Source organism: Aotus nancymaae, unplaced genomic scaffold (assembly GCF_030222135.1).
Source record: "Aotus nancymaae isolate 86718 unplaced genomic scaffold, 86718_ANA_hifiasm-v0.15.2.pri h1tg000003l, whole genome shotgun sequence".
Lineage (NCBI taxonomy): Eukaryota > Metazoa > Chordata > Mammalia > Primates > Aotidae > Aotus > Aotus nancymaae.
In genome coordinates, this window is record NW_026988414.1 from 75898155 (window position 1) to 75921767 (window position 23613).

Consider the following 23613-nt stretch of genomic DNA (forward strand, 5'->3'; position numbering starts at 1 on the left):
GAGGCCCGGGGAATACGGGGATGGGCGAGCTCAGGTCAAACCTCACCGGCTTGGTAGTTTAGGTGCCAACAGGACCTGCCTGCCTCCCTTGCTGAGGAAGAACTAGGCATCCTGAAATGGCAGCCACAGCACTCGCCCAGGAGGCCATACTTCTGGCTCTGCCTGTGGCCGCCCTGCGGCCCCATGTGAAGGCTCCTCCCCATGTGTAACCCCTGAGAATGCTCCTGAACTCATAGGCCACTGAGTTAAATGAGGGAATTTATCTGCCCTGTAAAGACTATGCAGCTGAAATGGATTCACGATGATGACGATGATGATAAACTATCTGACGGTCCAAACACGGGGCCACCGCCTCCTGCCATTCCCATCCAGAGGGAGCCGATCCGCCGCAGCTGCTGCCAGGAGGGCCAGCGCCTACCTCCTGCAGATCCCAGGCTTGTCAAGGGGCTGGGAAGGGGACTGAGGCGTCCCCTTCTCTTGGAAGGAATAACATGAATGCTTCAAGGAGATTTCCTCCTCACAGTCCATCCAGGAAAGCTGGAAGGAGTCCCCAGCCACTGGAAGGACAGACAAAGCTCACAGCTCTTCAAGAAACCTGGCAGGAAGCTGGGCTTATTCACATCATTCTGAATATTTTCTAACACCTCTGGGAATGACAGGCCCCATCCTCAACTCTGTGGGGAATGCAAAGGCTGGTGTTCAGTCCCCAAACTCGGGGAGCTGCTCCCAGAAAGAGAGGTAGGGGGAAACCAGCAGGCAGAGGAGGAAGAGGAAGAGGTCCTTTTGGATGGGGCTGGTCTATGTGAACACCACATGGTCCAAGAGTGTGGGGCAAGGGATGAGGAAGCCAGCCAGGTCCAAAGAGAGGGTTTCTCATTAAGGGACAAGCAGAAAACAGGAGGGGAATGGTCTGTGGAGGCCAGATGGGGAAGGCCACGGATGAACACCTTCATCGCCCACTGCAGAACCACTTCCTTCTGCTTTCTTGCAGGCGCACAGGGGCTACTCCCCAAGCAAGAGGAAACCCCAAGCTGAAACCGGGAGGAGCTCAGGAGAGTTGCCAGATCAAACTCAGGATGTCCGTTACATGCCAACTTCACATCAACAATGAGCAATTTTCTAGTAGACCCTGAACATGGCATACGATAGACTCAGACTAAAAAATGATCTGTTGCTCATCTGAAGTCCAAATTTAACTGGGAATTCTGTATTCTTATTTGCTAAAGCTGGCAGCCCTAAACCCCAGAGCCAAGGGGTCTGGAGGACCCCTGGTGAGGGCAGCTGTGATTTGATCAGAGAATGGATGGGAACCCTGGGGTGCAGGCAGAAAGCCAGGTGAGCTGGGGAAAAGCACATGAGAAGGCCATCTGTCCCGGAGGGGCCGCGGGGAGGGACCTGGCCAGGGAAGCCAGGTGCTCAGATGACAGCTTTGGCCCTGCCGGGCTGGAGGTTCCCACAAGCCTCAGTCTGGGCGGCATGGCACGTCCACCCGTTAAGGAGCCTTTGCATTTTAAGGTATCTTTGGCTATCACATGGCCACCCTCCTCACTCCTGATCCTTCCGCCGTCACCTACTCCCCCCTGCTTCTTTTCCCACGGTGATGTGACGTTCCTGCCCCTCCTTCCGCCCCATTTTCATCCTTCACACTTCTCACTCCAAGTTCACACCCAGCCTGCAGCCACCTCAGTGCCTCCGGAAGTCAGTTCCCCTCCTGCCCTCTCTGCCTGCTCACTCCCCCTCGGCTCTAGCTTGGTCTTTTCTAGGGCCCAAAGACACCGGCTCCAATTCCACATCCTCCCCAAAGTTCCCGTGTCTGTGGCCCCTAAAACGGACGCCATGTCATTGTCATTTGAAATCTGAGCGAAGCACCCTTAGCCGGTTATGAATAAAAAGGGCAGCTGCCAGGGCCGTCTGCCTGGGCTGGCCAGCAGGAAGCCTCACCTTACATTCCACGGAAGGCACTGGGCATTTGTTCACCTTTGTGCCTTGGGCATCCCTAAGACACGGCTCCTTCTACCCCAGAGGAGGGTCCAGAACAGAGAAGGGAATGAAACGAAGCATCGTGTTCAGGCATTCCGTATATTCAGTTCCCCATAAACAGGAGACTCAGATCGTGACCTGCCTCCAAGGGAGGAAAGGCCAACGTATATTGCTGTTTAAATGTTGGTTTTTCTCTTTTTTTGGTTGGAGAAACTTACTAACTGCACCGGGTCCAGGTGGTTAGTGGGAAGTCGCAGGTGCAAAGGGCGGTGGGGCCACGCCCAGAACTGGTAGCAAGGGAGAGAGATGCAGGTGGGCGTCTGGAGTTCCCTGTGGTCTGAAGTCAGCCCATAGTTGGCCTGGCCCTGACAGCAGAGCACACTCCAGCCAGGCAGAGGACCCGGCAGACGGCAAGATTCAAACGCCAGGCAGGGGATGACGGTCCGGAAGTCAAACGAGCGCTGCCCCCACCATGAGCTAGGCAGGCAAGGTGATCGAGAGAGGTGGAAATCCCTGCTCTTGGGCAGGCTACGCTCTAGTGGGAGAGAGGGTCAGACAGTAAACACAGCAGGTGACGGCTTGCTACAAGGCACAGGTTCTGCAAGGAAGAAACGCAGAGCTGGCGGAGGGTTTAGGATGGCCGGGCGTGCTGGCTCATGCCTGTAATCCTAGCACTTTGGGAGGCCGAGGTGGGTGGATCACCTGAGAGGTCAGGAGTTCAAGACCAGCCTGCCATCATGGTGAAACCCCATCTTTTTTTTTTTTTAAAAAAAAGGACGGTTAAGGATGACACTTTAAATATGGTGGTCAGAGCAAACCTCAGTGAGAAAGTGACATTTGACAAAGCTGATGGGGGTGCGGGGAGAGCGATCCAGTCATAGTTGAAATGTACACTACACAGGGACTGTTTCCAGTACCATTATATTCAGCCCTGAAGTACCCCCAGCATGGCAAACACCAGGGGAGCCAGGAGTTGGGCTGGGGGGGAGGACAGGGCTTCCCGCTTCAATGGTGGGTATAGCTCACCACCCACCGACACCCAGGGCAGATGCTGCTGGGGCAGCCACAGCCAACACAGCACCCAACAACCCCGAGGCAGCTGCACAATCGAGCCTGTGCCGAGCTGCTCTGGTCCCGTTCTTCCATTCCCGTGCCAGCTCACTTGTCCCCTGCCCACACTCTGCCCTCAGCAACCCGCCCCTCCTCCGAGCCAGTCTGGGAGTGAGTTCGTGCAGGCCTCCTTGTTCGCTCTGGGCACGCCCCTCCTCTCGGTGACCCCAGAGCAAGGCACATGGAGGTGGACTCGATTGAAGTGGAAGGACAGAAGACCACCGTCAGGGAAATGGTAGCATCCAGGGGACACAGTGGCTGGTGAGGCCTGGCTGCCGAGGAGCAGGGAGGCAGGGAGCCATGGGGACTGGGGGTAGGGGCTGCCTCCAGGTCAGGGGATCTCAACCCGAGCTGCACACTAGAGCACCCGAGAGAGCTCTTACAAACTCCAGGGTCCAGGCTGCACACCAGGACTCCTGCACCACGACCTCTGTGGGAGGACCCAGGCCTCCTCAGATGACTCCCGCATTTACTCAAGGTGGAGACCCGCCGTTCCAGGTCCTCCATACTCAGTGGGGTCTACAGATCAGCAGCATCAGTGTCACCTGGCATGCATTGGGAATGCAGCGTCTCAGTCCTTCCTGTGCTCACCGAATTTGAGTCTGCATTTCAATGAGATTCCACGTGCTCTGGGTGAGAGCAAATGCCCCTGGCGGCTTAGTAAGAGGTAACCGGTACCCCAGAAGGTGAAGGGGGCACGGCAAAGGGAGTTTGAGAACAAGAGAGATGACACAAGGAAGGCCAGTGGGGGCGGGGTCAAGCTAGACGCTGGGATTCAGGAAATGGTGCAGACAGGCTGTGTGTTGGGGGTGGGTGGGGGAAGAGGGTTCAAGTAGGTTTTGTCTCCTTTGTGAAGAGCAGAGACAGAGGGCAGGGCTGCACGAGACTGCAAGACCGCAGATCCTAGGACCCACAGAACAGGGCCCTGGAGGGTGGGTGGGGGACTGGGGAGCTGGGCTGGAGCTGCAGGCTTCTGGTTGACCAGTGTTTCAAAATCCCAAGCTGCCAATAAAATTTCATCTGAAATTCAGATGACTCGGACATTCCTAGGAGACTGCGTTTTAGCAGCAAAATAGAACGTGACCAGTTTCAAAGGATCCCTGAGTGGCTCAGTAATGACTCAAGGGGCTTAGTGGGCCAAAGGGGAAATCAGAGTTGACTCTTTAATTAGAGGCGGCGCTTTCCTTTGGTCTTCAGCACCTGCCCATCAAGGCCCCAGGGCTGGTTCTCAGGGTGGTGTTATCCCCGGAATCGCCACAAGAGGGCAGGCGTTTCCCAATGTCCTGTCTTGGTGCCGCTGTAGCAAGGGGTCGGCTCCAGGGGGCCGGCTGGGGCTGCCAGAGTCTGCAAATGCCAACAAGCAGATGGCATGTCCTGGCAGGTGGACGAGCATTCTACCGTAAGGTAGTCACTCTTGAGGCCTCAGAGAAATCCTGGGGTGGGGGAGGCTGAGTACCTTTGCTGCTTTCTGCTTCATATTCTTAGGTGTTTGTATAAACATTTCAAAGAATACTTTCTGGAATATGAAAATGAACTGACAAACGTCCGGCGGACCCTTCATATGTGATAGAGCCACAGGGGTGACCTGGAAGGGGCTGGCTCAAGCCACTGCTCCATCAGGCAGCATTCCCATACCTGGCACTAAGGGGAAGGAGAACCATGTGGCACGAGGATGGTGGGCGGCGCTGTGCTTGCTCCTGTGGGGCCTGGCAGCGCACCCCACAATCCACTGTGCAATCGGGGTGCAGTGCTGGCCAGGCTGGCTGTGGCTGGGAGGACACGTGGTGGGGGCAGGGGAGTGACTGCACTGAGTCTCCTGAGGTGCAAGCTGGGGAGTGGCTAGAGTAGGGGACCATGGAGACTCTCAAGGTGTCCTAAAAGGTGCTCACTGGCAGTGGGGAGTCATGGCATCAGCCCATTTCCCTGAAGTTAGCCAAATTAGCTAACCCTGTCCGCCCTACTTGGAGATTTTCATCCTTCAGTTTCCCAAGGAAGGAGCTGAGGGAAGTGATCAAAGTAAGTCTGGAAGCTGCCCGGTAGCAGGAGCCAGACTGAAGCCTGGGCTCCGGGCTTCCCTAGCTGCTGTCGCTCTGCCTTCAGGAGGGCACTGCTAGACCAGGGGCTCAGAAGCTTTCTGGGCAGCAGAGCTCTCCAGCAGTGGAGACAAGCAATGCCCCTACACCCCCAAAAGGCACAAGACCACAGCACCATGCATAAAATGTCAAGGAGTTCATGGAGTCCTTGAATCTCACTGACGGATCCTCTAAGGATCCAGGTTAAAGCCCCAGGATTGGGTGATTTGAGGCCCCGCCTGGCTCCATTTGCGCCAGTTCTGTGATGCTGAACACCTGTGTCCTGGGTGTCACAGCTGGACTTTGCCAATGGTTTTGACGGTCAGCGAAACTCCTTGGCCCCCCTTACTTTCCTTTACTATATTCCAGATGATTAAAATATTGGAGAAAGCCACGGGGCTGACTGAAATGTAACTTCTGTCATTGACATGGACTATATTTTTATTGATTAAACAAACACTTAAGATACATACTGTGTAGCAGGAGCTGTTCTGAGCACTTCACAAATGTTAACTCATCTCATTGCTTTAAAAAGCAAGTCCTTTTTCTCTGTTGTCATGGTGGGGAAAGCCACACTTTTCCATCTGTTTGGCTTTTGATGGTAACTACCGTCTCCAAATCCCAGTCTCAACATTGACTGAACTCTGAGTGCAATTGTTGAGCCTTGATTCCCTAATCCCCAAAATGGAGATATCTGCTTTGACAGGATTGTTGTGAAATTTTAAAATATTAAAACTAACATATGTCAAGCCCATAACACAGTGCTTATCATACAGTCTACTACGGTGATGATTCAGATACGTGGTCATTAGAGGGGGATGAATAAACACAGTACGTTTTAACATTCATTCCACTCTTGGCATGGTTCTCATAGGCCCACCAAATGCCAGACACTGTATTGGGTGCTGGGCCCATGAGGGTGGTCAGAGCCTTCATCCTCACAGAGCCTACAGTCTTATTTATGAACTCTGATGATGCAATGCGTTCCTAGTTCTCAGCCACTCAAAAGGCAAAACAAGCGGGAAAAAAGGCAGGAAAGAAATAGGCTCACGGCGTATGACTTCTCTAAAGAGACCCATAATCTCGACCTGTGAGAACCATCAACCCAATGCCTGCAGGGACACCCTTTTACCAAACATCTGAAATAGTGAGTGGGGCTTCTTTCTCACCCAGGGAGAACCAGAACAACAGGAGAAACACGGTTAAGCTTCCCCTTTGTTCCCAGTACCCGATTCCAGGGGGCAAGCCACAGCAGTGTGCAGACTCAGAGATGCGGGCTCATAAACACCACCGCGAAACCTCTCAGGGTGGAGGTGAGAGGTGACTCTCCAGCGCTCTGGGAGAACTAAGTAAATTGAAGTTTCCAAACAGGCAGCTTCAGTTCTGCAATCAGAGCTAAAGGTTAGCCCTGCTGCCTTGGAGGGAGAGAGGGAGGAGGGTTGTGTGCAGCTGGGGTCACCAGAGTTTGACATTTACTTGTCCCAGAATCTCAGATTTCTTGCAACCTCAGAAACGTCAACCCCGGAAAACAGCAGGGTGTGGTGGCAAGAGCTCAGGGTGGGGGGCGAGGGGGTGGGAGGTGTGGAAGGAACTGCCATACACTTGGCAACCCCCCACCCCTACCCTGGGGTACAGTGGTCAATGCACACCATGGGTTGGCTGTCCCTACTTGCGGGGACCAAGGGCACTGTCCACACATCTCAGAAGGGCTGCCATATAGGCGGCTGTGCTCAAGGAGCCACTTCCCAAGTCCTTGGCAAGGGGTTCAAGGTTGACTTAGGGGTGGGAGTGGGGTGCGGTTGAAGTGCCTATAAGGTCCCCGCCACCCTCAAGTCCTCGATTCTGAAAACCGGCCCCAAGTCTGAAAATCTCCCTGTGCTGTGCTTGGAGGACAGGGCTGCCTGGATGCGGTCAGCTTCCTACCGGGTGACAACGAGGGAACAAATTGGCACCCCACTCACCAGCTCTCTCCCGGTTTGCTGAGGTTTGGCAAATCCTGAGTCAGCCATGATCTCCCTCCTCCTATTTGGCCAAAGTCAACATTCAGGTGCCTCCACAGGTGATTGGGGGCTCCCATTCCATCCCAGCACCATAAATTCAGCTCACTTTCCTTGCGGGACCTGGCCACGCATTCAAACTTTCCTCCCCTCTCTCCAGGCAGCGTCCCAGACACGCCCCCGACCCAGGTGGTCAGAGGCGCTCCGCCGCCATCTAGCGGTCACCCGCGGCTGTACGCCCTGCGCCTCGTGAGCAGGTGGGGACGGGCAGATATTTTGCTGAGATATAATACATTGCCTTCTTTTTTTCCCTTTTCTTTTCTTTTCTTTTTTTTTTCTTTTTTCTTTTTTTTTTTTTTTGATACAGGGTCTCGCTCTGTCGCCCAGGCTAGAGTGCACTGGTGCGATCCTGAGTAGCTGGAACTACTGGCGTGCACCACCACGCCTGGCTAATTTTTAATGTTTCTGTAGCGATGGGGTCTCACACTCCAGGCTAATCTCCAACTCCTGGCCTCAAGCGATCCGCCGGCCTTGGCCTCCCAAAGTGCTGGGATTACAAGCGTGAGCCCCTGCAACCGGCCTTAACTGACTTCCTAATCAAGGAAACTTCTTTGGGGTTCCTGGACTACAGGAAAGACAGCTAACCAGTGCTTATCAGGGAAAATGTTTTCATCTAAATTAAACTTTTATTCCGTGGTTGGGACATCAAGAATTCTCCCAGAAGCTGGAGACTACTAAAAATATCAAGGGAGTGAGGGGTCACAGGGTCAGTTTGGGGTCCAGGGACTGCTGGCTTGCCAGAGAAATGGGTGGTGTTTTATTACAGACAATCTCACTGGCATCAAGAAAGTGGATTACTGAAGCTCCTTTTGTTTCTCCTTGAGAAAAAAGGGTGCAAAGCATCCAAAATCATGTGATGCGGAACTTCCAGACTGCAGCTGGCATGGCCGTGGTGGGGCTCAATCTGCCTCATAACCCTGAATCCCAAAAGGCTTTTCCTTCCTCTACCAGGACATTAAAACCTCACTAAGTGAAGTTGGCATGTTTTGAGGCAAATCTGATTTCCTTCTTCTAGGGTGACTTTGCAGAGAAGGCGTGGAATTACCAGGGATGCTCAGAGGTGAGCCAGCCGCCGACCACAGCAGTGACTTCTGAGGCATAAGAAACCTGGGGCCTCCCTTGAGCCTCCTCCTCAACTCCATAGAGTTCTAGGGACCAGCTCCCAATTCTCTCCAAATAGAACTAGGCGTCCCCTTTTCTTCTAATCCTTATTTGCAGCCTCATGCTTTTACTCCCTGATTCATTCATTCATTCAAGTCATTCCTTGATCAGTCAACACCCCTGTTCCAGGCTCAAGTGATCTGATCCCTGCCCTGAGGAAGCCCCTGGCTCGGTCCTGGAGACAGACTTGTAAACAGAGGAGCAGAGTTCAGTGTCGCCCCCGGGTGTGGTGACAGAGGCAGGCAAGGTGCTATGGGTGCACTGAGGACCTAGCCTGGTGGGGTCAGGAACAGAAGACTTTCTGAAGGCTGTGGTCCTCAGGCCAGACCACACAGGAAGAGAGAAGGGTATTTTGGGCGATGGCTTAGTAGGTCCCTACCCCTCCCTTCTCTTTGTCCCCAGCCTTTGCTCGCTGGCATATCTAAAATTATTTCAGTCCTTATTTAGAGATGTTTGCTATATTGGGTCTGTCTTATTTTTCTAACCTGACATCTCAAAAAATATCCCTGTGCCCCCATTATGTTTTTTTTCCCTGAGTGTGAAGTTCTGGCAGAAATGTGCTGTTGGCATCATCTCTAAGTAATAACATCCTTTTATGTCAACCCAAGACCCAGAATTCCTCCAAGCTTACCCTGCGTAGGAGTGCAGCCCTGACCTCTCAGCCTGGCCTTTTAGAACCTAAGATGGAAATAACTCTTACTAAACACTAAAAATCTTTCATTTCTTACTTTATTTTTATTTTTGACAAAGACTATCCCACTTCCTCACCCATGACCACCTTTGCACTCTCTTTTCACTAAAAAGACAGGGAGCATCTTTATCTCTATGTGACCACAGAGAGTCATTTATAGAGTGGGGATGACGACCCCTGCCTTGCACCACCATATCTCCTACGGGCTGTGGACCTCTCCACGGTGGAGACTCGGGTCTCTCTGAATTTTCTTTTGTGGCCTCTTTTCTCACCCAGACACTGAAAACAAACCAGGCCTTCAATGTACTGTACTTGGTTATGAGAACACAGAACTCCCAGTCAGCACCGTGACTCTCACAAACTCAACGTCAGTCTTCCAAAGGTAGATGATTCGTTCACTGAGAACCTCACTTTTCTATACCTCGCCTTTTCCACCACTGAGTGGGGTGACATCTGATGAGAACAACAAAGAATGAGAACAAGAAATCAGGGGCTGAGATTATGTGCAAACACAAAGCCCCCGCACTGTCCACCAGGACAGTGGACACTGGTCCAACTGCATTGGAATGAAGGCATCCATTGACCAAGTCATTGAAGAAACAGCCTAAGAAGGCAGGGCCTTCCCGGACCAAACAATGTCTAGAGAGGCTGGATGAAATGAAGAGCTAATTCTAGACTGACAGCTATGAAAGGAGAACTGGCTTCCTTTGTGGGTGATTCTGTCTGTCATGTTCACACTACCCTGTCCCGCTGGGGTAACAGTAATATACTTTGGGAAATGATACAGATCACAGGGCAGGCCTGACGGGCTTATGGATTTTCCCCTGTGTCTTGCCATGAGACCCACTTCTAGCCAAAGCTACATGAGGAGAGGGCTGCTGGAGGCTTCTGGGAGGTTTTTGTTGCTCTTAGAAGGCAGTGATAGGAAACCACCCTCACCTGCCAGATGTGAATGAGGAACGGTGACCATGGGCAGCCCTCTCGGAAGGAACCAGTGGAAATCACCATTTCCAGTGGAAATCACTTGTTCCTGTCACAGCAGGAAGGAGGGTTGGGGTGCTCGTAAATGAGCCAAAATGCGCATGTGGCTCATTTTGGTAGTAATGGGTTGGTGAGGTCTAGGCTCCACACGTTGGGGGTCACATGGCTCTCGGAAGCCATGGGGTGAAGCTTACAGCATCAGGATGAAGCTGACGCTGTGGCCAGCAGAGTGCAGAGATGAAAGGAATCTGGTTCTCGTGGGTACTGGCGAGTCTCTGGACCAACCTCAAAGCCACCCTTGCCCTGAGGACTCCATGTTACCTGGGCCAGTGAGTGTGAGGTGTGTTTTCTGTTACACATACTCCAAAGCAACTGGCTGATGGAGTCACCAGTCCTTCGTGAGAATGGCGTAGGGAATAGACAGTGGGGCAGTAGAGATTTACAAGACTTGGGATGATGGGTATGAGGCATAATGGAAGAGACATCGAGCTGCCCTCTCTGGTTATCCACGCAACAGGGCATTGCGGGTGGCTCAGCTGGGGTGCAGACGCCTCCCCTGTTCCCCTTCCCCCGTCTCTTGAGTGTCTGTTCACCTCTGTGGACGTGCATGAAGGTTTTCCTGTGATCACTATTGAGGGAGGGAGGCACCTGGTTGGGGGGTGGGCAGGGAGGGAGAGACAGACGATGCTGCAGGCATGTCGTGCCAGCCCAACTTCTTAGGTGGAACTGGAGACCTGGGTGGTGGGTGGTGAAGGCCAGAAGCATGTAGGACTGGATGGGGCCATAAGCAGCACATTGACAGCGTGGTACAGGCTCTGCATGGAGCCCACGTTGCATGGACTTTGGGTTTCTGAAGCCCCTTACTTGGCACTGGCATTCCCCGAAGGGACACCACTGGCAGCAGTGGCTTCATGGGCACTGGGCATGATCAGGAGGGAGCCAGAGCAGGGGAGGAGGAACACAGACTCCAGGGTGACTACAGCTGACCGGAGGTGACTAGAGGTGACCACAGCAGGCTTCATGTAGCTTTGGGGCATCTTGGCATCCACTGGTACCTGCTGCAGCAGGGAGGCTCAGGTGCTTGCTAATGAGCCGAAATCCACGTGGCTCATTTTGGTAGTAATGGGTGGGCGAGGTCTAGGTTCCACTGGTTAGGGGTCATAGAAAATACATATTGAGAAAAGACAGTTCAATCTGGGGCTTGCTGGGTTTGAGATGGCCAGGACAGGCAGGCCGTGGTTCCTTGGGCTGGATTTGAGTGCTGTCACTGGAAAGGCAGTTTTTAGCAATGACTTGGGTGGAAACATGAATATTTCTCCTCTCAAGTATGCAGCCAACTCAGAGGCAGAAGAATAGATCATTCCACAGACACTTGGGATTCTGAGATACATTTGGGATCTCCATGAAAATGTCCCGGAAGCAGCTGGATATGAGTCGGGAGTTTGAGAGAGAGAGAGAGAGAGACAGAGAGAGAGAGAGAGAGAGAGAGAGAGAGAGAGAGAGAGAGAGAGAGCGCGATATCTGGGCTAGAGGCAAGACTTTGAATGTTACGGTTAAAGGAGATTCATTTAAGAGATGGGAATGGATGAAACTACCCAGTGTATAAAATTAGTAGAGTGAAAACAGCCAACAGCAGAAAACGAAGAACCCAACATTTAAAGAACAAGCAGAGGAACCTCAAATAATTTTTTTAAAAGGCATGGAAGGGGCCGGGCACAATGGCTCACACCTGTAATCCCAGCACTTTGGGAGGCTGAGGCAGGTGGATCACGAGGTCAGGAGATCGAGACCATCTTGGCCAACGTGGTGAGACCCCGTCTCTACAAAAGATACAAAAATTAGCTGGGCATGGTGGCACGCGCCTGTAATCCCAGCTACTTGGGAGGCTGAGGCAGGAGAATTGCTTGAACCCAGGAGGCGGAGGTTGTAGTGAGCCAAGATCACACCACTGCACTCCAGCCTGGGTGACAGAGCGAGACTCCGTCTCAAAAAAAAAAGAAAAGAAAAGAAAAAGAAAGGCAATGGTAGCTGGCAGGGATGTGGAGTCAGGAAAGGACACGAGACTGGAGTGTGATGACACAGGGTGAGGAGGTATCTGACGGAGCAGGTGCCTGAGAAGGCGGGAGGGGAAGGCAATCAGAGCTAAGGAATGGGGCAGGCCCTAAAAGGGAGGAAGAGACTGAGGAGTGCGGTGCAGCCCATCCACGGCGGTGCCCACTTTCTGAGGGGCCTGGGAGAGGAGGTCATCTGCTGAGGGCAAGAAAGAGGGGACTTCACGCAGACACAAGCGATCAGAACTGGCCATCTTGGGACTAACCAGGACCGCCGAGGAGGACTGCCAGGCAAAACTGAGAATCGAGTTGAATCTGGAGACCCCGAGTCTGGGGAGGCACCCAGTGTGCATAGTCATGTGATTATCCTCCCTGAGCCCTCAGCAGCCCGAGTACGGAGGTGAAGAGAGGCGCAGAAGGCAGCTCTGCAGTCTGCTCTGCTAGGCAGCGATCAGGAGGACAAAGGGCTTCTAAGCAAGTCAAGGAGCTTGGCCAAGATGGGGCTCTGACCCCACATCGAGGCGACTGCTCCTTCTTCCTCACCCCGCAGGACTTTCATGGCTTAAAAGCACACCACACCACCTCACGCCCATTAGGATGACTGCTATCAACAAAATGGGAAATAGCCAGTGTTGGTGAAGACAAGGAGAAATCAGAACCCTCACGCACTGTTGGGTGGAATGTGAAACGGTGTGGCAGCCAGCAGTGGCGGTTCCTCAAAAAGTCACAAACAGAATTACCACGTGAGCCACCAATTCTGCTTTTGGATATATACCCAAAAGCATTGAAAGCAGGGTACTATTATTATTACTTTTTTTTGAGACAAAGTCTCGCTCTGTCACCCAGGCTGGAGTGGCAGTGGGGAAGCAATCTTGGCTCACCACAACCTCCGTCTCCTGGGTTCAAGCAATTCTCCTGCCTCAGCCTCCCGAGTAGCTGGGATTACAAGTGTGTGCTACCACACCCAGCTGGTTTTGTATTTTTAGTAGAGATAGGGTTCGCCATGTTGGCCAGGCTGGTCTTGAAGTCCTGACCTCAGGTAATCTGCCCGCCTCAGCCTCCCAAAGTGCTAGGATTACAGGTGTGAGCCACTGCATCCAGCCTGAAAGCAGGGTTTTGAAGAGATATTTGCATAGGCATGTTCATAGCAGCATTATTCACAATAGTTAAAATATGAACACGTGAGAAAAAACAGTGTGGGGTGTGTCCGTTAACAGAGGAATGGATAAGCCAAGTGTGATACAGTCACACAGTGGACGATTATTCAGTTTAGAGAGGAAAGAAATTCCGACGCCTTCTGCAACATGGATGCACCTTGTGGACACCTTGCTAAGCAAAATAAGCCGGTCATAAAAGAACAAATACTGCAGGACTTCACTTACATAAGTCACTTATAGTAGTCAAATTCAAAGAGACAGAAGGTAGAATAGTGGTTTCCAGGGCCTGCAGGAGGGCGGAACAGGAAGCTATTGTTTACCGGGCACAGAGTTTCTATTTTGCAAGAAGAGCTCTGGAGATGGATGCTGGTTACAGTTGCCCAGCAATGTGTATGTCCTTAATGCCACTGAAGCTTACGCTTAAGAATGGTTGGCCAGGCGCAGGGGCTCACGCCTGTAATCCCAGCACTTTGTGAGGCTGAGGTGGGCGGATCACACGGTCAGGAGATCGAGAACATCCTGGCCAATATGGTGAAACCCCATTCTACTAAAAATACAAAAATTAGCAGGGTGTGATGGCACGTCTCAGCTACTCGGGAGGCTGAGGCAGGAGAATCGCTTGAACCTGGGAGGTGGAGGTTGCAGTGAGCCAAGATCACACCACTGCACTCCAGCCTGGACAACAAGAGCGAAGCTCCTGTTCAAAATTAAATAAATAAATAAATAAGAAAAGATAGTAAATTTTGTTACATGTATTTTACCACAATTTTAAAAAATCTTTTTTTTAAAAAGTATACTGAGGCTGGGCACTGTGGCTCATGCCAGTAATTCCAGCACTTTGGGAGGCAGAGGCAGTCAGATCACTTGAGGTCAGGAGTTTGAGACCAGCCTGGGCAACATGGTGAAACCCCATCTCTACGAAAAAAAAAACACAAAAATTAGCTGGGTGTGGTGGTGCACGCCTGTAATCCCAGCTACTGGGGAGGCTGAGGTGAAAGGATTGATTAAATCCGGGAGATGGAGGTTGCAGTGAGCCAAGACTGCACCACTACACTCCAGCCTGGGCAACAAAGTGAGACTTGGTTAAAAAAAAAAAGTATCTAAGGAGTTGAGGGCATTGGACAGGGCAGCTAGCAGCGGTTTCACATGGGCAATGCATGCTATCCATAGGCACAACCGTGACGGTGGAAAGGGACAGGTGACAAGTGGAAGCCCAGGGGTGCCAGCCAACATCAAGGGATCAGGAGCAGAGATGGGACTCTATTCCCAGCTCCGTCATTTTTTGTTGTTGCTGAGACAGAGTCTTACTCTGTTGCCCAGGCTACAGTACAGTGAAGCAATCGCAGCGCACCAAAGCTTCGACCTCCTGGACTCAAGTGATCCTCCCACCTCAGCCTCCGAAGCAGCTAGGATGACAGGCATACGCCAACATGCCCCGCTGATTTTTTTGTAGAGATGGGGTTTTGCCATGTTGCACAGCTGGTCTCGAACTCCTGGGCTCAAGTGATCCTCTCACCTCCCAAAGTGCTGGGATTACAGGCGTGGACGAGCACGCCCCGCCCCGCCCCGCCCCTGTCTCTGTGCCTGTGTGACCTTGGGCAAGTTCCTTGTACTCCCTGGGCCTCGCTGTCTTTGAGAATGTTTAGAATGGATGTGTTTAGGTCTCTTCCAGCTCTAACAGTCTCAGATTCCGGAAAATTGAAAAGCCCTGAAATATCACGGAGCTCAAGAGCACTGGGACGCGGGCAGCCGGGCCACGGAGCACTTTTTTGCCGGGGTCCCTGAGGTCTCTTCATTCCCTACAGAAAAGGTTCATTCCCATACAAAACACTGGGGCATTTTGCACAAGCCTGAAACCAAGCTCAGAGCTGAAATGAGGACTCTTCCTTTTGTTTTACATTGCCCCAGAAAGGGCCGGTTGGACATTTTGGGAAAACCCCAGGAAATGCAGCGAGAGCCAAGACGCCTCGCGGGGAGAGGCCGTTCCTCCCTCGCAGCGTGTTTTTGCTTCGCTTCAGTGTTCCCTGGCTCCGGTCCTGAGCCCGCGCTTCCTTCCTCCGGGAAGACCTCTGGCTGCCAATCGAGGCTCCCAGCTGAGAGCTCCAGCAGCGAGGCAAATCCCTTCCCCGGGCTGCTTCCTATTTACCCAACGGGAACGGCTTTCCTGGGCACACCTGGAGATTCAAATCCAATCAAGGGCCCCTCTGCCTTGCAGGCGCATCATTTGGATTCGTTTGCTTGGGAAGAAACCTTGCAAAGACCCAGTTTAGAAGCAAATTGAATGATAAGGCAAGTCGTCTGCCAGCCTTGGGGTTCAGGCTAGGGAGTGATACACAGGGGACACCTGAAAGGGGGTACACCACAACGCAGGACCCCTGAAAGGCGGTACACCACAGCGCGGGACCCCTGGTGAGGAACACCCATAGCAGGGTCCACCCGCGGTGCCATAATGCCCACAGGGGACACGCATGGACGCTGCTTTGATCTGAACCAGAATCCCTGCAGGTTGTCTCACTTCGCTCCATACCATCCTGCTCCCCAGGTGAGAAGGGCCTAACAGGCTCAGGCCAGGGCAGGAAATGAACTCTCCTGAGCAGCTAGGGCAAGTTAGAAGGCTGCACTACTGCCTTTGACCACCAGAGAGCAGTGACGCAGTGACTCACTGGGCGCTCAGAGAAGGACCCACAGGCTACAACATTTGCAGAGCCCAGTGAAAATGTGGGGCTCCTTAAGCATTTCAAAACAGCAGCGGCAGGGCATGTAGCCAAGTGCTGGGGCCCGTCTAAGCGCCGGGCTCCGTGCTACTGCACAGGTCACATGTGCACGAAGCTGGCCCTGGCCCAGGGGACTCAGGTTTTAGCCCGGCCTTCAAGTTGGTAAGGACCTGGGAGAAGCCAACCCTACCCTGACAGCTCAGGAAGGCGCTGCCACTGCAGATGTCCCTTAGCTGCCTCCGACCTGCTTGCCTATCCCTTTTTTCCAACGTCCTGCTGACAATGTGCGCAATGCTTGGAAAAATTCTATTTTCGGAGAAAGCCACTGGGGTGTAGTTCCGCCATTGTTAGGCGGTTTATCTCAGGAAGGCGGGGAGCTCCTTCCAGAAACAAGTCCAGGGAATCCAAGCTCTTCAAATTTAGCTTTAGCGAAGGCTCCTCGTTTGCTTCTAAAATACCTGGCAACGTTCATTTTTATATTCAAAGCAGCCAGCATGTTCCAAAGTGTTTACAGGCACCCAGGAAAGAAAAGCTGTCCAGAACTGGCTTCTAAGGTCTTGCCAACATTTACAATTCTGTGTCTGAGAGCCACAGGGTGGGGCCAGGGAAAGCCCTGGGCGGAGTCGGAAGTCTGATCTGCTGTGTGACCCTAGGACCTGTTCCTGCCCCTCTTTGGCCTTCAGCTACACCACCAAGCCCCATGAAAACGAGGACATCAAACTGGTGTGTCTCCTCTGCCCCACCTGGCTCTTGCCCTTTACTCATCTTCAGAAGGTATGTTTGTAAGACAGACCAGGCTAATGAGAAGTGAATCGGGGAACAACGGCATCCAAACTGACTGATACGCACAGTAGGAGGAGGTCAGGACCACCGTTTTGAATTGGGACCCTCATAGTCCACATGCCTTCCCCGGGAGGAGCGGGACCTAATATCTGCAGAGCTCCTAGCAGAATTCTCTAAATTCCTTTACATCCTAAGCGTGCTCCGGTAGGCAGGGCCCTTCTTCCCGGCCTAGTGAGAGTCCACTTCATAAAGGGGAAGTGCAGCTCAAGTCCATCCCTTCTGGGCTCCGTGACCTTGGGCAAGCCCCTAATCACCGTGGGTTTCCTTCCCAAGTGTAGGGGGCATTAAGGAGAGCTTCAGTCCTGAAATAAACTTTATGATTCTCTGAGTTCCAAGCAAATGTCACCTAAGAGGTCATCTAGCAAGTATTTTCTGTGCCCAACGCCTTTTTCTGAGGAAGTAATGTCTGCGTAGGCAAAGGGCCTGAGTGGTCTGCTGTGAGCCTCTGCTGCTTCCTGGAATCTCGGAAGATACCCATGAAAACCAGGGACTTCTTCCTTTTTTAATTTTTTTGAGACGGAGTTTCACTCTTGTAGCCCAGGCTGAAGTGCAATGGTGTGATCTGGGCTCACTGCAACCCCCGCCTCCCCGATTCAAGCGATTCTCCTGCCTCAGCCTCCTGAATAGCTGGATTACAGGCCTGTGCCACCATCCCAGGCTAATTTTTATATTTTTAGTAGAGGCAGGGTTTCACCATGTTGGCCAGGCTGGTCTCGAACTCCTGAACTCAAGTGATCCACCCGCCTTGGCCTCCCAAAGTGCTGGGATTCCATGTGTGAGCTACCACACCCGGCCTAACCCAGGGACTTCTTAGCTAGCTCAGTGGTCCCAGCACCTACCCTTCTCTTTGGTAATCTTCGTCCAGATTTGACAGGAGCTGCGAGCCCGCCGTGGAGAGATCGATGGCAGCCAGGGGCAAGTCCTGATAGGCAAAGTTCACCAGTTGCACGGGAGCAATGTTCTTGGTTTCTTCGTCTACTTGTTGGGAGATTATCTCAACTTCGGAAATTCCTCCTTCTATGGCAGGCCTGGGTTGTCGAGGAGGAACAATAGGAAAGAGTTATCTTCAAGGACCAAAAAATTCTTCCACTCCTCAAGGAAAGGAGCGAGGATGCTACTGTGCCGGTAAAGGGCTGAGGAAGCTTAGGGTTGCCCCTCTTCCCCGCTGGCCACCCACGGACTGGACTGGAGCCTTAACAATTCCATCTCTTTCAATGGTTGGGGAAAAGTGGGAGAATGGGAACAGGAAGTGCTCAGACCTGAACATATGAGCTTTAGTGCAGCAGGGTCCTTCATTCAGGGGAGGCAAAGATCCAGATGGAGAACTCTGCCAACCAGCAAAACTATGGTTTACATTTTTAGGATTCTGGGTCACTGGACTTTATATGGGAGTCAGACATTCTTTTAAGTGGTCTCTTGAGTTTCTTTGTAAAGGTGTTTTGAAATGTTTCTATTCTCTGTTCCATAATAGAGAAAAGAAGTTTCTGTTCACAACGGGATGTAGTGCAGTGACTGAGGAGCCTGCCTGGAGACTTGCAGAGACCTAGTGGGCCTTGCGGTGGTGAGGACAGGAGGCTCCAGCTGTCCCTGCTAGCCACCCCCTTCCTGTTTGAACTGGTCCAAACATAGGTCTCTTCTTAAGGTTGGGAATAGGGAATGGGAGTCACTTGATCCAATGTCTGAGGACTTGTGGGCCTCTTCCTGTGTGACTGTCAGGCTCACCTTGGGCACTGCCAATAACTGACCACTCCAGTGGGACTCCCGGGCATCTCAGCCAGGGCAGTACCACCTCCCAATCTACCAGGGGCATCTGGCAATTTGTGGAGGCATTTTGGTTGCCACCATGACCACGGGGGGTCGCCATTGACACTTAAGTAGGGCTGGGGACGCTACATATTCTGCAATATGTCTGACGACTAAGGACTGTCCTGCCCAAACACCCACAGCAACCCTGTCCAGAGATGCTGGACTAGAAACCTTCCTTTACCTTCCTGGGGCACCATCTTTGGTCTGTCCAATATGTCCTTGACCCTGTCTCATGTAGCATCTGAGGGGCTGAGTCTTATGCCTCTATCCAGACAATGAGAGTTAGAAAGGGACAATAGTATTATGGCAAGGAGTAAAATTTAGATATTGGAGGGAACAGAGGGCCAGTGCCCAGGGTAACGAGGGCCCAGTTTGAATACTGAGATGGCAGCCCTGGCTGCTGTAAACTATTCTTGGGCTCTGGCACTGGCTTGAATGCCAACTTCTGCGGGGCTCCTCCTGAACTCCAGTTTCTCCAATCAGAACACGAGGAGGTAAAACAGAATATTCCTACAGGCTGCTCCTTCTCACTCTATGATCTGACATGGATAACAGACACACAGAGACGACTGGAGGAGCTCCAGAGTGACAAGTCCCTATACTTGTGTGGGAGCTCTAAATTATGAACTTTTCCAACAACCATTGAAATCTAACCAATAATACACAGCTGCAGGCCAGGTGTGGCGGCTCACACCTGTAATCCCAACACTTTGGAAGACCAAGGCAGGTGGATCACCTGAGGTTAGGGGTTCGAGACCAGCTTGACCAGCATGGTGAAGCCATCTCTACTAAAAACACACAAAATTAGCCGGGTGTGGTGGTGCATGCCTGCAATCCCAGCTACTTGGGAGGCTGAGGCAGGTGAATCGCTTGAACTCGGGAGGCGGAGGTTGCAGTGAGCTGAGATCGCACCATTGCACTCCAGCCTGGGCAACGAGAGTGAAACCCTGTCTCAAAAACAAACAAACAAAATCACACACACACACACACACACACACACACACACACACACACACACACACAGAGAGAGCTGCAGTTATCCAGGAAGTTCAGAGATTAATCTACCGACTTCTATTTTGCTTGGGATTACAGGCAGGAGTCACTGCACCCAGCCCAACCCAGGGACTTCTTAGGGGAAATTGAGATAATTAAGGGTAAAGTGAGATTTTTATTTGAATGCCACAGACGGCTGCCTAGACCACCTGAATCCACCAGTAATTTCTAATGCCTGATTCTCCTTTGTAGGCCTTATTTAAACCTTTGCTTTTTGCTGCTTGTCAAGCACAGATGATAGTACTCATCATTCGTGACATTTACAAAATGACTCAAGATCTTTAAACGAAACAGTCATAGGATATGAGGTTTCGATGTTTCTCAACAATTAATAGAAAAGGGTGGGCATTATGGGGGGAAATCCCAGCTGCCCCAGATGTTTACCAAAAAGCAGATGCTGGGTTGAATTTGTTCTCTTTTCTTCTGGACTACTCAAGGAAACTATGGATCTCTGAACTAAATAAATGGAACTTTCTGATCAGTAAGGTGCTCATGGAAGGAAAGTAATAGGATAGGATTCTGAGAAGCACAAACAAACTGTTACTAACTTTCCAATGTTGCTGCCCTCCATTCCCCTTCCACCAGTGCTCACAGTGGCCCAGCACCACGTCTGGCCACGTGGTGATCGTCTCAGCAGAGAGACAAGGCCTCCTCTGGTGAAGTGAAGGTCCCACAGTGTACAGGCTACAGTTAGTCTACACCCTTTCCTTGGACACAAAGAACGGTGTGGTAGATAAAATGTATTCACGCTTCCATTCTTTACCTCTCCCTGAGCCCATGCCCTTTGCCATATGACTTCCCAGCTCCTTCCATCAAAAGGAAGAGTGTATTTTCCTTACCCTTAATTCAGCATTCAGTCACGTGACTCTTTTCTGCCAACGGGATGTTAGATGGTAGAAGAGCTGGGTTAGATACCAGCAGAGGCATGAAAAGGCTCTGTGAGTTTCTGCCTGTGCTCTTGTACCTCCAACATCACCATTAGACGGTGACCAGCCTAGTACTGGAGGATGAGAGACGCAGAGCAGAGTCCAGCCTCCTCTAGATCAGCTGACAGCCAGCTATGACCCACATTGAAAAATCATCCCAGCCAAGATCAGAGGAGCTGTCTAGCTGAGTACCCCAGACACCTGAGCAAGACACATTTATCGTTGTATTCTAACTGAGGTTCTACGGTTGGTTATTACACAGCATTACTGTGGCAACAGATAACAGATTCACCCTCCAGGTGACCGAGCAGTCAGGCCTGCATCTAGATAGGCCAGGACAGTGTGGTATGATAGGAGTGCTGTTTTCATCGTAGTATTCATGCCAACCAGTTGCAAAGCACAAAATAAGTGACCACTTTGCAGGTGCCTGGTAAGATGAAGTGGTTGGTTCATGTGGCATCTTGGGTTTTGGGAAATGTAAGCAATTTTCCCTTAAGAATCCTGCTCCTGCTTTTAGAAACCCTCTCATGATTTCTAAATTTCCTTGCAATTCCCATTTTGTTAATTCACCTTCAGTGCTTCCTAATCTTGTCTTAAGTCTTGCTTTTGAAAGGTTTCTCCATTTTTCTGTGGCCTCCTGCTAAACGAAATGTACATAGTCGTTGCCGAAATTAGAAGATCTTCATCTTCTGGGAGATTTATAGCCACAGTTCTGGATCCAGCATTACTTACTGTGGATTGGTCATGTTGGAAGATGCAGCCAGAGCCGTGGGTTTTCTCGGTGTTTATTGGGGCTCAGCTGTCCTGAAGCCTGCTGTCAGCATTTCCAAGCGTGGGTTCTACAAGACACATACAAATATAGTGCCCTGAAAACAAAAATAGGAACTTATTACCTTCAGATGCCAAACCAAAGTCCTCCCAAGCTCATCTAAAAATGGGAGTCCTTAGAACTTTCTTCCATCTAGCACTTTTCTTCAAAGTAATGCTGAATAGATTCTTACAATTACCCTATGGAAGGGTAATAATAGGCATAATTTCTCTTTTTTAGATGAGGAACAAGGCCAGAGTGACGAAATGACTTTTCTGTGTCACAGAGATGGTAGAAGAGCCAGGTAAGTGCCCAGGTTCTCTGACTTCTCATCCACAGCTCTTCCCACTAAACTGCTGTGCCCCCCAAAAACAGTGCCACTTTATACCGCAGCTTCGAGGGCCTTCAAAATACGGTTTGTCTAAAAAATCTCAAATGTTTTCCACCTATTTTTTCTCCCACTTCCCTTTCCCTTCTGGTAATTCTGTCTTTTCGTCCAGGCTTTTCCCTTCTCCTCCTCTCAGCTGGGTCTCTGAGAGAGAAAGAATGGACCCTGGAGCTGGGTCCACCCAAGTCACAGCCTCATTCTAGCTCTGTGACCTGGAGTGAGCTGCTTACACACTCCCGTCCTCAGTTTCCCCACCTGAAAATGGGGATAATAGAAATAACTACATGAGGTCATGCCTGTAAGACACTTAGCATAATGTCTTACCTGACACTTCGTAAGTACCACCTAAGTGTTGGCTTTCATCATTATCAGCTTATTTATTTATAGACAGCGTCTCACTCCTTCACCCAGGCTGGAGCACAGTGGTGCAATCTTGGCTCACTGCAGCCTTGACTTCCTAGGCTCAAGTGACCCTATACCTCAGCCTCAGCTGGGACTACAGGCACGTACTCTCACACCCAGCTAATTTTTTATAGTTTTGGTAGAGTTGGGGTTTTGCTATGTTGCCCAGGCTGGTCTCAAACTCCTGAGGTCAAGTGATCCACCTACCTCAGCCTCTCAAAGTGCTGGGATTACAGGCATGAGCCACTGTGCCTGGCCCATAATAATAATAATAATCAATATTTGAGAGACAGAGTCTCGGTCTGTCTCCTAGGCTGGAGTGCGGTGGCGCAATTTTGGCTCACTGCAGCCTCTGCCTCCTGGGTTAAAGTGATTCTCGTTCCCCAGCTTCCTGAGTAGCTGAGACTACAGGTGTGCGCCACCACACTCAGCTATTTTTGTACTTTTGGGAGAGATGGGGTTTCGCCATGTTGGCCAGGCTGGTCTCAAACTCCTGACCTCAAGTGATCCGTCCGCCTTGGCCTCCCAAAGTGCTGAGATTGCAGGCACGAGCCACTGCGCCCAGCCCATAATAATTATTTTTTATAAATTAAAAGGGTAGTCTGTTGACTCTGAGCGCATTCCAACATATTTGGATGGCTAAATATAGTATTTCCTCTTAAAAACTGGATTGGTAAATAGCAGATACTTTTCTATCAGCCAGTGATGTTACAGCACCATCTAGACGTCTTCTGTGAGACAGGGAGCCCGGCAGAAGGTACGCAGACAAAGAGATAGACCCAGGTACTGAGTTATTTTGAACAAGTTATTAGGGAGGTTACTTAAAGGGGCAATCCTTTTGTAAGCTGCATTCTACAGCAAACTGCTTCTTCTGCAAGAAATCCGGGCAGGATAAAGCCTGCTCTCCCAATCCTGAAGCTCAGCTTGAAGGGGCAGATAAACTAGAGAGACCAAGGCAGAGGGCTGTCAGACAAGGCAAAAGAGAAAGCCGCTCCCAGGGTGACAATTAAGTAATGTGTAATTAAGAAAAGAGAGTGCTCAAGTTAAAGAAACTTAAGGAAATCCTGGGAAAGTCTGAACTTAGAGCAACTGGAATTAACAGAGATAGAGAGCTCTCTAAAAGCAGAAGGGCCTCCAAGGAGGAAGCCACCAACCATATCCACACCAGATGTTTGGGGCGCAATTAAAACAAGGGACCAGGCTCAGAACCAACACCAAGGAGAAGTGGAAAGATGTTTTGTAACCACCCCTTACTAAGGGCCTCACCTTCCCTTAGTATTCCTTAGTAAGGAGGGTCTAAGCATGAAACAGAACTGTCCTCTGTAGTATTTGGGATTTCATATCCATTTTATACTAAGTCTTATAAAATTCCATAAACATCGATTTAATCAGTCTCAATCTTTTTATGTTCTC

The 23613-nt window shown here is 51.1% G+C and overlaps 1 protein-coding gene across 3 annotated transcripts in view; it reads right to left on the reverse strand.

Annotated features, from left to right (window-relative positions):
* The window catches only part of TMEM266 (transmembrane protein 266), a 140730-nt gene that overhangs the window by 51163 nt on the left and 65954 nt on the right, over positions 1-23613 (reverse strand). For all 3 annotated transcript variants that reach the window (XM_021668237.2, XM_064382923.1, XM_012457700.2), the window contains exons 2-3: positions 21335-21468; positions 17657-17845 (exon numbers count right to left, since the gene is read on the reverse strand). In XM_021668237.2, coding sequence (XP_021523912.2) covers positions 17657-17845; positions 21335-21348 — 203 coding nt within the window. In that variant the 5' untranslated portion in view covers positions 21349-21468. The remainder of the gene's footprint in view (positions 1-17656; positions 17846-21334; positions 21469-23613) is intronic.